Genomic DNA, 12,926 nt, shown 5'->3' on the forward strand with positions numbered 1-12,926 from the left:
CGCATGAGGGGGTTCTGTTATCCTCATTTCAGGACGCCTTGCACTCTGACGCGGTGAGACGGGCCTGGCACCCACAGCGTTTTCTTGTTCATCGCTGTCCAGAGACGCACAGCTAGGGGCTGGGGAAGAATGCCGGGGATGGGGGGGCGGAGGACGAGGGACGCTGGGTCAGAAGCACTCTGTCCTCTCCCGCTCTGAGAGGGAGGCCTCCCTCTGCCTTCAGGACATGCTTTTAGCAGCAGGCTTGGGAAGCCTGTTTGTTCTTCTGGGAGAAGACTGTCACGTCCAGCTCATGGAGAGTGGCCAGCAGGCAGGTTGTGTGTTGGACTCATCGGCTCAGCAAATATTTACCAAGTGCTCTCCGCGTGTAGGCACTGTTTGCTGTGTGTCGGTGGGGATTGTCCGTTGAAATGTGTGAGCACTGGTGTCTTTCTTAGCCTTTCCAAGAGTGGCAAGGTCCAGACTGCTCGGGCAACGCGTCTCTGACCCACAGACCCTCTCTTCCTTAAGACCCGGCTGGAGAAGGGTGCCAGGTGGCGTCGCCTGGTTACTGTTACTGGTCTCTGTGGTACGGACTCTTGAGCACTCGGGGCACGTGTGTGTGTGTGTGTGTGTGTGTTCCGAGAGGACTGGGCGCAGCGGGGAGGGGGCGCGCGTTACCTGGAAAGTAGATCCTTTTTTTAATACATAATCATCTTTTTGGATCTTATACTTTTGTTCTTTTGGGTTCTCTCCTTGGTAGGTAGATTGCCTGGAAAGCACTCTAGAAAAGTCACTCCAAGCAAAGTTTCCTTCAGACCTCAAGGTGTCCATTCTCTTGGACTTTACACGGGGCTCAAGAGGTAGGTCTGACACGTTCCCTGCCCCGAGTTTGCCTCTTTTGGAGCCTGTTTCACGAGTTATGCTCTCGTCTCCCCCGTCCCGGGCAGAGGCAAGGCTGTTTGAAGACAGCCCAGAGTATCAGCATTCCTTCTGTAGCAAGTGACTGGAAGCCCAAGGAAAAACAACTCAGGCAAAAAAGAGACTGTTCTTGACTCCCGTGACTGACCTGCTCTGGGCAGGTTGATTTGGGGGGTTGGGTGTTCACCAGGACCCATCTGCTGGCCCTCCTTCCTTTGGGCTGGCTTTATTCTCAGGCTCCACGCGGTGGCCCTTGGCGGCCCCAGGCCCATCTGGCCGTGACATCTTGTCCTTGTCTCGCGCTGACCGGCCCCGCCTGGGCCCGGGCGCCCTCCCGTGGAGCTGGGGTGAGGGTTCAGGGTGGGTGGAGCCCTCTTTACGCCGAGTAGATACGCCGAGAGCGGAGCGGGTGGTACCCCTGGGAGGGGCCTGGGTACAGTTCCCGGGGCGGGGGTGGGGTGGGGTGAATGGGTGCTGGGTGCCCAAATGGCAGAGGTCTGCTGCACCGGCCGCTCCGGTCTCGCTCTGAGACGTGGTGGTGTCCAGAGCTGAATTCGGTCTGAGCCCCTTGGGCTCGCGATGGCACCGGGGGTTCTGGCCGATTGTGATGGGCGGTAGGCGGGTCCCCCCGGCAGGCGGGGTGTTTCTCCTGGTGTGAATCGCCCATCCTCGTCCTTCCCCTTGCCCGCGTGTTCAGGCAGGAAGAACTCACGTACGATGCTGCTCCCGCTGCTGCAGAGATTTCCAGAGCAGGTTCGCGTCTCCCTCTTCCACACGCCTAACCTCCGCGGGCTTCTCCGGCTCCTGATCCCCGAGCGCTTCAATGAGACTATCGGCCTGCAGCACATTAAGGTGTACCTCTTTGACAACAGCGTCATCTTGAGTGGGTTAGTTCGCTGCCTTCCGTCCGGGACCTCCCCTTGATACCGTCCAGGGCACAGGTTTGCGGAACACGGAGAAGGGAAGACCCATCCTCGTAAGCCTCCGAGAACGTGGTCGTAGGTTTCTGGTCCAGTCGTCACACCGTGTCGGCGTCTTCCGCGGCAGCGCGTCTGCTGTGGCAGCGGGAGGCCCGCCAAGGGCCGTCAGGAGGGAGCCGCGGCTTGCGGAGCGCTTGGGGGCTGCCAGGCCCCGCCCTGCGCCCTGCGCGTGCTGTCGCTGTGACCCCCGCGGAGACCCGCGTCGTGCTCTCCTCGCTGTATCCGCGGGAGACTAGACCAGTGACGCAGGAAGAACAAGCCGGAATGGCGGGTCCACGTCTTCTGATTCTAAAGCCCGGACGTTGGTGACGAGCCCCGTGGGGCAGTTGGCTTTATAAGTGGCGTTCTCCTCTCAGCTGATTGCCAACTCTGAGGGGCGGGGCTCTGCGGCTCCCTCCTTCGTGTCACCTCACGCTCAGGGGAGCTGCTGGTTACTCGGTCTCTGCCGTGGGGTCCTCGTCCGTGTTTGTCACTGCCCCGTCCCTGCTGGTTCCCCGGGACCCGCCGCGGTCCCGCCCGCGTCCTCAGCTGCTTGTTTCCTCCCTGCAGCGCGAACCTGAGCGACTCCTACTTCACCAACCGCCAGGACCGCTACGTGTTCTTGCAGGACTGCCCCGAGATCGCGGACTTCTTCACGGAGCTGGTGGATGCGGTGGGGGACGTGTCCCTGCAGTTGCAGGGGGACGACACGGTGCAGGTGGTGGAAGGGATGGTGCATCCTTACAAAGGTAGGGTCCTGGGCTCCGCTGCCCTCCTGAGCCGGCGGGCGGGGCCGCCGGCTGTGGCGAGCACGCCTCTGGCGGCCTGGCTGCGGGCTGGCGACCCTTGGGTGGCAGAGCCTCGTTCTGCTTGTGTCTCTGCCGCCAGAGGTGACTCACGGGCCATCGGTGCTGCTCTGTGGGTCCAGGGAAGGCGGGAGGGCGGGCTTCAGCCGGTGCCTGGGGGAGGGGACCAGGGGTCTGGCCTGCGCTTACAGGAAGCAGCCCTCCCCAGGGCCAGTTCCCCAGCGGGGAGCGAGAGGCTCTGTGGCTCTCGGCTCCGGCTCCGCGGAGGCCTGTGGCCTCCTGCCTGGAAAGTGAAACGGGAGAGCCCTCAGCTCTGCTCCCTGGAGACAGGCGAACCCTGGCAGCTAGCGTTCTGGGGGCATTTGCATTCCTGTGATTCCTGTGGCTTCCTGGTGGCCTTTGGGAAGGCCTGCTGCTGAATTTGCAACAGTGTCGGCAGCGTGGGGAGGGGTAGGCGCTGACCGTATAAGGACAAGAGCCCCTGTCCAGGGCGCTAGTCTGTGAGCCGGGTGCCTGCCCTGCCTGCTGCCGGCCTGGACGCTCAGTTATTACTGTGGTATTTTCCATTTTCATCAATAAAAAAAAATTGTGGAAATTTGTTTTCTCTCTTGTCATACGAATACCTACGTGTTATTCTCAGTTTTGCCCTTTGGCTCACAGAGCCTGAAATACTCAGCTATCTGGCCCATACAGGAAACATCGGCTGACCCCTGGTCTGACTTTACAGGCCAGGCATGAATATGCAGAGAAGAGGGCCCCGCGTTCTGGGAAGGATGAGTCAACACGCAAAGGGGGCAGGTGGGGGCGGCCGGGCCTGCACAGATGTGCTCTGGGGACCACAGTGGCTCGGAGGGATGCAGGGGACACTCAGGACACTCAGAAGGACAGCCTGAGACCTCCTGTGGTGGGTGGCACCTCCTCCCGTGTGGCTGCTGCTGTCACCGTGACACGGTTTGCACAGAGCACCCCTTCTTGTCCCGGAGCCCACCCCCAAAGGCGCTCAGGCGTGGGAGCAAATAAGGACCGGGACGGCCGTCCTGGTCCGTTCCTCTCGGACGCTTGGCTCAGTGTTGCCTGGGGCCTGCTGTTGCCTCATCTCCCCAGAGGGCCGGCTTTGCACAGCACTGACACTCAGTGTCCTGTTCTCTTCCCTTCTGCTCTTCATTCTCTCCCTGCTCCTGCTGGGCTTGTGGTCTCACCCCGACTGCTCAGGTCGGATGCTGACCCGTTAGTGTTCACCTTCCGATAGCGTTTATGGTCCTCTCTCGTCTGCCCGGTGTGTCCAGACGGCCGCTCGCCACCAGTGTCTCGTGTAGACACGTGGGGCCCCGAGCCTGTCTGTCCCCACGCTGTACCTCGAGGGCCCCGCTCCCACCGTGTGGAGCTCGCTCGGCCCGCAGTTGTGCCCACGCTCTGTGGTTCGCGCACCCACACGCGCCTTTGTTAAACGCTCTCGCTCAGGTGCAGCCTGCGTGCCGAGCGCCGGCCCCCGGCGTGCGGGTCGGGAGCGTGTGCGTCACAGGCCCTTCCCAGGCACTGCATCCCAAGGTCCCGCTCCCCTCGTTTCTGTCCCCCTCAAGTAGTCTGGTCTGTTTTTGAACTTCGAGTACGTGGAACTGACAGAGGCCTTTTACGTCCCCTGGCGCAGGCTCTGTGTGGGCTCTCCTCGGACGTTTCTGTCCACGGGGGAGCCTTGCTTGTGGCCTGCTGCCTGCGCTCCGCGGGAGCGTGTCGCTAGACGGTCAGTTGGGGCATCTGCGCTTGCCTGTCTCGTGCCGCGTCCCCGTGCCAGGCAGGAGTCCAGAGCCTCCGCTTTCCTCCCTCCCTGTGTCCCTGCAGGTGACCGGGCCGCATACTGCAGGGCGGCCAACAAGAGGGTTATGGATGTGATCAACTCAGCCAAGGCCCGCCAGCAAGTGCTGCACGCCCAGACCTTCCACGGCGACTCCCTCTTGACCCAGGAGGACGCGGCAGCTGCTGGTGACCGGAGGCCGGCCCCCGACACCTGGATTTACCCACTGATCCAGATGAAGCCCTTTGAGATCCAGATTGACGAGATCGTCACCGAGACCCTGCTGACGGAGGCCGAGCGAGGCGCCAAGGTCTACCTCACCACTGGCTACTTCAACCTGACCCAGGCCTACATGGACCTGGTCTTGGGCACGCGGGCCGAGTACCAGATCCTGCTGGCCTCCCCGGAGGTGAACGGCTTCTTCGGGGCCAAGGGGGTGGCGGGTGCCATCCCGGCCGCCTACGTGCACATCGAGCGGCAGTTCTACGGCGAGGTGTGCAGCCTGGGGCAGCAGGAGCGGGTGCGGCTGCAGGAGTACTGGCGGAGGGGCTGGACGTTCCACGCCAAAGGTACGCGGCGGCGGCGGGGCTCGCCCGTTCGCCAGCGCTCGGCCCTCCTCCTGTCCTGTGCTCCCAGCCGCCGGGGCGCCCGTGCCGCAGCCTCGTGCCTGAGCGCGTTTCGGTTGCGCCGGTTTCTCCCTTTTTGCGCCCGGAAGTCAAACCTCCCGTGGCTGGGGCGGCTCTTTTAGAAAGCGTACGCGTAACTTCTCAGATGGGTGAAGAGGTGCGTGATGTCGCCTTCTCTTGGTCATCGGAGTTTTCCCGCGTTGGCCGTGCCCTCCTTGGGGACGGAGGGTTCGTGAGGCGTTATTTATTTGGCATTAAACAGCCCGGTTTTCAGTCTTTGCCTCGCCACTGCGGTTCGTTTTCCTCTGTGTGAATCTTCCTCTTTTTTTCATAGCTGTGAAGATCGAGGCCCCGTCCTTTCCGTTTTTAGCCGCACAGCGCTGCCCCCACGTGGGCCGTGGTCTGAACCGTATGTGGGTTACGGTCCCCCGCAGGCATGGGTGTGCATTGCCGGGGCAGCCCACACGTGCCGTGATCCCAGGAATGTGGTCTGAGACGGGGATAAACGGGTTTAAAACCGTGTGCTCCGCAGAGGGATTGTCCCCGCTGCTGCTTGATGCCTCGAGGGCACCTGCCTCACGTGTAGTCACTCCTTCCCATGCTCCACGGGTCATAGTCCTGTGTTTGAAGGAAGACTGACTGGCGTAGAGAGCCCCCGGCCACGAGTGACGGAGGTGGCTTATCTGGCTTCTCTTTGGTGGTCCGGAGGCCCCTTGTGCTCTCGTGCTGGCCCTGGAGTCTTGCACAAGGGCTGGTTGAGGAGGGAGCAGACGGTGGTACCTTGACCTCTGGTCCCGGACCGGGAGTCCGGGCTGCAGACAGCCACGGCCGCTTGTCTGTGTTGTTCAGATTTGAGGTCCCTTGGGGATCATTGGGTGGGACTCTTTTTCTGTTACATTGGTGCTCTTCACCCGTGGGTACTTGATAAATACTGACGCCCGGGTTGCCCTAGACCTGCATCCAGCTCTCTCGGGGATGAATCCAATATGGCATTCAAAAAAAAAAAAAAGAATCCTCTCCAGTTTCTGATGCCTCAAGAATCACTGTCACAGCTCAGAAGGGTGAAGCTTCTGGCCTCGAGGGTGGTTCCCGCTTCCTGCTCGGAGGCCCTGGGTGTGGAAGTGAACTGTCCCCGAGTGCTGGCGCTGGTGGGCTGAGCCGCACAGGTGGGGCTAAGCCAGCGAGGGTGTGGGAAGTATCTCAGGGTTGGTTTCGTTACTTCTGAGAATAACGACGGTGCCTCGGTGTGGGGTATCGAAGACGGACAGCTGGACGGCGGGAGAAGCTTTGTTTTTCCGAAAGGACGCGAGTACCTGGGGGGGAGCTGTGTGGGGTCCGCCTAGACGGCGCCCGCTCCCGGTCTGTCCCGTGGTGAGATCAGCGAGGAGGTCCCTTGGCATTCAGGGCTCCCAGCTCAGCCTGGCCTGACAGTTGTGACCGGGCTGGGGGTTATTTCCCTGAAGCCGCGCCGATAAACGTGCAGCGACTCCCCGGTTACCGTTGAAACAGAAACACCCAACCTGCTTTTCCAGTGCGTCTCGCCTTTTCCCGGACTGGCATGTTCCTGCCCCCCCCCCCCCCCCCCCGCCTTGGGTGGGGCCCTGCACTCCTGGGAGCACTGGGTTAGTGGGGAAGGCGGGGATCCCACGGCACGTGTGTGAGAAACAGAATGGGGGATGGGCCCGTGAGGAGGAGCCAGGGGTCAGAGATCCCTCCGTGTTGGAGAGCCCAAGATCCTCTCCTGTGACTGTGATCAGTACTGGCCGCGGGTCCTAAGTCAGCCCCCTTTTCTGGCTCATCCCTGGTGCTCGCTCTCCCCGAAGCGGCCTCCGAGAGGAGCAGGCAGCCCAGGTGCGGGTGGGGGAGAGGGCTGGGTTTGCTGTCTGCTCTCGGCCAGGCCTGTGCCCGGGGACAAGCGGAGCGTCTGTTCGTTCCTGTCGATGGCTGAGTAGCCGGTACCCTGATGGCCTTATCCAGGCCCCCGCAGGACGGGCCTGGCTGATCTCGACTCCTCATGCTCCCAGAAGCCCTTGGTGAGGAGAGGGAGCTGGACCCCACGTTCGCCACGTGCACGTCCTTGTGGGTCCAACAGCGCCGCGCCCCCTAGGAGTCGGGCAGGGAGGGGCTCTGCGTTGAACCTACCGGTGGCCTCGTGAGCGTGGCGATGCAGGAACAGTCTGTGTGGTCCCTGCCTGCAGGAAGCTAACGGGGGGGGGGGGGGGGGGAGGTGGCATCCTCCTCGTGGAAGTGACCGCACCGGTCAGCAGGTGCCAGGGAATGGCAGGGAGTGCCAAGGGCTGGGGGGCGTCCTTCAGTCTTCTCCTGCCTATCAAGTGTGAGGATGTCAGGCGGTGGTTCAGAGGCGTCTTTGGAGAGACGGAGCAAGGTAGCTGTGGAAACAGCATTTGTTCTGGTCGGTGGGCTCCTGAGTAGAGGCGTGTTTCACTGGCATGCTTGGCTGATCCCATAGCAGACTGGAGCATAGACGGCTTAAAAAAATTTTTTATTGTGTTTTATCTATTTATCTATTTTTATTTTTTTATTTTGGAGAGAGGGAGAGAGTGTGCAGGGGAGGGGCAGAGGGAGAGAGAGCCAGAATCCCCAGCAGGTTCCGTGCTCACTGAGGAGCCTGACCCAGGGCTGGGTCTCACGACCCCGGGATCACGACCTGAGCTGAAATCAAGAGTCGGCCGCTCAACCGACTGAGCCCCCGGGTGCCCTTCTACCCCATTTTCACATTGCCTCAAAGTACCAGAGAAACCTTCCACTGTTTAAAGGCACGTACCCCAGAGAGTTTTGCCACGTGGTTTGTCTAGTGTTCTTCGGGGTTTTGCGAAGGCCACCTATTCGGAATGCTGAGGAGGCACCAGACTTGGAGTCTGGAAGCCTGGGTGAGGTTCCGCGAGCAGGATACACCACGAGTGCTGCCGGCGGCTCACGTGAAGAGGCGCTGGGCGTCCAGCCACGTTTCTTTTTCCCATACCTGCTCTGGTTTACTGCGTGGGCATTAGTGCCCAGTGTGGCCCTTCACGGCTTAAGTAATTATTTTTTCCCTTTTAAGTGACAATTTATACTCTTATTTCATGTATTTACTTCCAGGAGACTTAACTTTTTTTTTAGAGCGGTTTGGGTTCAGAGCAAAATCGGGAGGAAGGCGCAGAGATTGCCCTTACCCCGCCCCCCTCCCCCTACGCACAGCCTCCCCCCTCCCGTCAGCATCCGGCACCAGAAGGGCACAATCATTCTCACCGATCAGCTGACGTCGACACGTGGTATCACCCAGGGTCCACGCTGTATATTGAGGCTCATCTTGTGCATTCATGAGTTCCCACGGAGGAGGACATGTGCCCGTTGTCACTGTATTATACGGAGGGTTTCACTGCCCTGAACACCCTCCGTGCTTCCTGTCCGTCCCTCCCATTTCCCCCCAAATCCTGGCAGCCGCTGGTCCTTTCACTGGTTCCGTGTTTTCACCTTTGCCAGAATGTCATACAGTTGGAATCACACAGCCCGTGGCTTTTTCAGACTGGCTTCTTTCACTGAGTGAGGTGCGTTTAAGGTTCGTAAACCCGACGTCTTTTCGTGGCTTCATAGCTCTTGGCATTTAGTGCTAAGTACCGTTCCGTTGTCTGGACGGACCACAGTTTATTTCTCCACCCACCTGCCGAAGGACACCTCGGCTGCTGCAGGGATTCCCCCTTTGAAACCTGACCCTGGTGGAGAGTGGGGTACAGGGGCCAGGTGCAGAGTGGCCTTCTCGGCGGTCGTCAGCACCGTATCGGCCACGTGCCGTGCCAACAAGCTAGCCTCTTGAGGTCTTGGAGAGGCAGCAGCCCCAGGGGTGCCTGAGTGAGGGTGCTGTGTGTGTGTGTGTGTGTGTGTGTGTGTGTGTGTGTGGCCTGCTTCTCACCTCTCCCGCTTCCAGCAGGGGAGTGGCCTGATCTGCTGTCCCATTGTGGGGCTTCTGGCTGGAGCAAGAGGCACGCGGCTTTCCCGGCCTTGCCGCGGCCCCGTCGGGCAGGGGCCACGTCCACGCTGGAGGACATTTCAGGGGCAGGATCAGAAAATGAGTTTTGAGGTGTTGGCTTCCATTTCATCTGGGTGTGGTATCCTAGCACTGAGAGCATGGTGTGTGGCTAGGGCGGGGCAGGGCCGTGGGATTAAGAGATTTCTGGCTCCTGCTGACAGAGGAATCTGTTAATGATTGTGAGAATTGTCACTATTTTTACTGCTTTCCCGACAGGCGGCCGGTTGGCGTAGTGCCCAAAGGTGAGCTTGCAGTGCAGGCCGGGCAGCCGCGCCCTGTGTGCCCAGGGCACGTGTGTCTTACCTGGGTGCCGGCAGGTGCACACCACGGCAGACAGCCTCTTTGTGGCCCGGAGTGTAACAGGCGGGTGCTTATTCCTCTGAGCACAAGGCTGTGATGTCTCCTGTTCCCTGTTATTTTTATATGGGTCTGAGAGCCTCTGAAATTTGTTGCCAAATACTGTGGCAGAGATGAAGGAGGGGTGCATAAGTTAAAATTTTTTGGGGCGCCTGGGTGGCTCAGTCGGTTGAGCGTCCGAGTTCGGCTCAGGTCATGATCTCACAGTTCGTGGGTTCGAGCCCCACCTCGGGCTCTGTGCTGACCGCTTGCTCAGAGCCTGGAGCCTGCTTCAGGTTCTGTGTCTCCTTCTCTCTCTGCCCCTGCCCCGCTCACGCTTTGTCTCACTCTGTTTCTCAAAAATAAATAAATGTAAAAAATTAAAAAAAACGTTTCCTTGGAGTGATGATACTCAGAAGCGTTCCTGAGCTCTCGCTTTAGAACCCAGAGCTTTTTGTACTTCATCATCATGTGTCAGAAGATGCACTTTTAGCTTCATTTGTTTAAACAAATATTTATTGAGTGTCTGCTGTGTGCCAGGCAGCATTTGAGGTTGGGAATAAGTCACTGGGGACAAGACAAAGCCCCTGTCCTCTCAGGATGTCTGGTTTAATAGGAAACAAATAATGGGCCGATGACTCTATTCAGATACAATGTCCAGTGGTGGAGAGGGTTATGGAGAAGACCAGAGCAAGGGGAGGGAACAGATCTGTTAAATGGGGGTGTTGGGAAGGCCTCTCTGTGGACGCGACACTGAATGCAGTCCCCGGCCCAAGGGTCCGGGCAGAGGGAGCAGGAATGTGAAGCCCCGAGACCTCGAGAGGCATGACGAGTGAGGGGGGCGGCCGTGGGGGGCAGTGAGGCTGGCAGGTGGCCGGGGCCCATCAGGAAGGCCCAGAGGCCCGGTGAGTGAGCACCGTGGGAGCCATCGAGTCACCAGGTTTACTCTGTGGCACGATGCTGGGACCGCGTGCTGAAGGGACTGGAGGTGCAGGCAGAGCAGCAGAGGTGGCCCCAGGGGCGGAGGGGGGTGGGGGGAGTAGGGGTTCTCCTTCTAGAGCCTAGAGCCGGCAGTAGCCTTGGGTCTCAGTCCAGTCATCTGCACCCCCCCCCCCCCGCCCCCCCAGGATGCTCTCTCAGGGCCTGAGGACCGTCCCCAGCCAGTCCCCTCTGTGCTGTCAGTGTGGTCCCTTCGGCTGCAGAGTGTGGTAGGTCATAGAGTGATTGGTGTTTAGCACAAAGGTCAGGCCCCGGCCTTGATAACAGGCTCATGGCCCTGCCGGGAAGTGCCCTGAGCCCCCGCCCCTCCCCCCCCCCCCCCCCCCCCCCCCCCCCCCCCCCGCTCAGGCCCGGAGCAGGGATGCACCCGCTGTAGCTCCTGCCCGAATGGAAGTTTCCCACTGTCCTGGGGGCCTGGCCCAGGGGTGAGACATCCGCCTTGTGGAGCTTTGCACCCAGAGGGGCTGGCTGTTCCTGGGGCTGCGTCCTGAGCCCCTGGGGCACGGGTACGGCGGGGCCTCGCCATCTGTGGTCTTTACGTCCTTCGGGTGGAGAAGGATCGTGGTCCACGTGGGCCTACAGAGGAAGGTGGTGGGGCGGTCACCGGCTGAGTGCTCCCCTTCATCAGAGAACAAGAGAGCTTCCGGGGTTGGCGATTAGGAAAAACGGGTCTACGGAAGCTCTTCGGGGGCCGGTAGTGAAATCAGGCTGGGAAGTGGTGGCGGGCACAAGGAGCCGTCGGAGGGGGCCGGGGATGGGCCGCCCACCTCCCGTGGCTGGCCCCTAGGTTGCCTCAGGAGGAAGCCGTCTACGTTTAGGCAGATTTCAGGAATAAAAAGTACACACGGGACCGGGTCCTGTCGGCCTTCCCCGCCGGGCCCCGCAGTCCAGGAGCCTTGGATGGACACACGCAGGGTGGCGTGATTCACATCAGCCTTAGCTGGGGTCGGGCCTCCCTACCGCTCGCTGGCCCTGTCCCATCAGAGTGGGCTTGGGAGAGCCCGCTGGATGGGCGGCACTCAGCAGCCCCGGTGCCTTTCAGTCTTTCTGAGCCCGTCACAAGAGTTGGAACAGCGATGGCAGGCGGCCTTTCCTCTGTCCCTGGCCCTGTCCCCCCAGCTCCAGGCTGCGTGGAGAGGAGGGGCAGGAGAGGCGGAGCCTGGCGTAGGCAGAGAGCCAGAAGTGCAGCGGCCGAGGCGCAGCCATTCCAGTGGACCTCGCTGGGCATCTGGCCCACCCCGTGGTCTCTTGACACGAGATAAGGGGAGCCGAGTGGTTGCCTGTGCGGCAGTGGCCCCTTGGGACGGTGCAGTTGCCTGAGCGACACAGGCAGGCGAGCAGCTTTGATGTGGCCCCTGTGGGGGGGGGGGCGGGGGGGAGGGTCGAGCACATTACAGGAACAGGCAGCAGAGCACCGTCATCTCTTACCCAAGATATTCTTGGAAATGCTCTTGCTCTGAGTGAGAATTAGGAAATGGCCTTCTATTTTAGGCTCCTTGGCGTGTAGTATGTCGTTGATTCGCTCACGATGGTCATGCGCGCCCGAGGGCCCTTTGAAAGGGCCGTGTTGGCAGAGGAGGGACCAGCGGCGGTGGGAGGGTGCGAGGAGGCTGGCCCTGAGCAGGGGAACCCTGCGGGGGAGCCGCGGCCAACTTGGGCACCGGATGTCGGGCCGGGTTTTCTGGGCTGAGCGTCCTGGGTGTAACGTGCAGGAAAAGACGGGGGCCAGACCCAGGTCTGGGGTCGCGTAGGAGGAAGGAAGTCTAGGGCAGTAGATGTCCCGGGGAGGTCAGGTTTGGGACAGTCTTTTCAGAAGTAGTTGTGAGGGGCGCCTGGGTGGCGCAGTCGGTTAAGCGTCCGACTTCAGCCAGGTCACGATCTCGCGGTCCGTGAGTTCGAGCCCCGCGTCGGGCTCTGGGCTGATGGCTCAGAGCCTGGAGCCTGTTTCCCATTCTGTGTCTCCCTCTCTCTCTGCCCCTCCCCCGTTCATGCTCTGTCTCTCTCTGTCCCAAAAAAAATAAATAAACGTTGGAAAAAAAAAAAAAATTAAAAAAAAAAAAAAAAAAGAAGTAGTTGTGATGGGCACTGGGCCGTCCAGGCAGGCCTTGGGACTCGGGATTGGAGGACACAGTGGAAGACCTGCCTGTTGTCTGACGAGGCAGGACCCTGTACCCCCCATCGCCTCATCCTGGGCCCGGCCTTTTCTCTGGCTGTGCCGTCGGCTGGCTCATCTCCTGGCAAGACAGGGGGAACAGTGTTCTCTGGGGTGGGACGGAAGCTTACGGCGCCTCTTGGGTTCTCTCCCCCGCTGGCCTCTCGTGGGCTTTGCCTGTCTGGTTGGATGTCCCCGGGTCCCCAGCAGGCACTCACTTCTGGTGTCCCTTTGGGCGTGGTGTGTCGGCAGCCTGAGTCGGAGAATCGCGTGTCCCTAGGTGGGAAGGGGTGCAGAACCGAGTAACCTGTGCTTACCAAGAGCCTCTG

The 12,926-nt window shown here is 60.6% G+C and overlaps 1 protein-coding gene across 5 annotated transcripts in view; it reads left to right on the forward strand.

The window, feature by feature from the left end:
* PGS1 (phosphatidylglycerophosphate synthase 1) overlaps window positions 1-12,926 on the forward strand; it is a 35,452-nt gene that overhangs the window by 13,025 nt on the left and 9,501 nt on the right. For 4 of the 5 annotated variants that reach the window (XM_030295067.1, XM_030295070.1, XM_030295068.1 and 1 more), the window contains exons 4-7: window positions 743-846; window positions 1,602-1,787; window positions 2,430-2,608; window positions 4,505-5,026. In XM_030295067.1, the coding sequence (XP_030150927.1) occupies window positions 743-846; window positions 1,602-1,787; window positions 2,430-2,608; window positions 4,505-5,026 (991 nt within the window). Of the gene's footprint in view, window positions 1-742; window positions 847-1,597; window positions 1,788-2,429; window positions 2,609-4,504; window positions 5,027-12,926 lie in introns of all 5 variants that reach the window. The other variant, XM_030295069.1, reaches the window with a different exon arrangement.

This window comes from Lynx canadensis, chromosome E1 (genome assembly GCF_007474595.2).
Source record: "Lynx canadensis isolate LIC74 chromosome E1, mLynCan4.pri.v2, whole genome shotgun sequence".
NCBI classification, from domain to species: Eukaryota; Metazoa; Chordata; class Mammalia; order Carnivora; family Felidae; genus Lynx; species Lynx canadensis.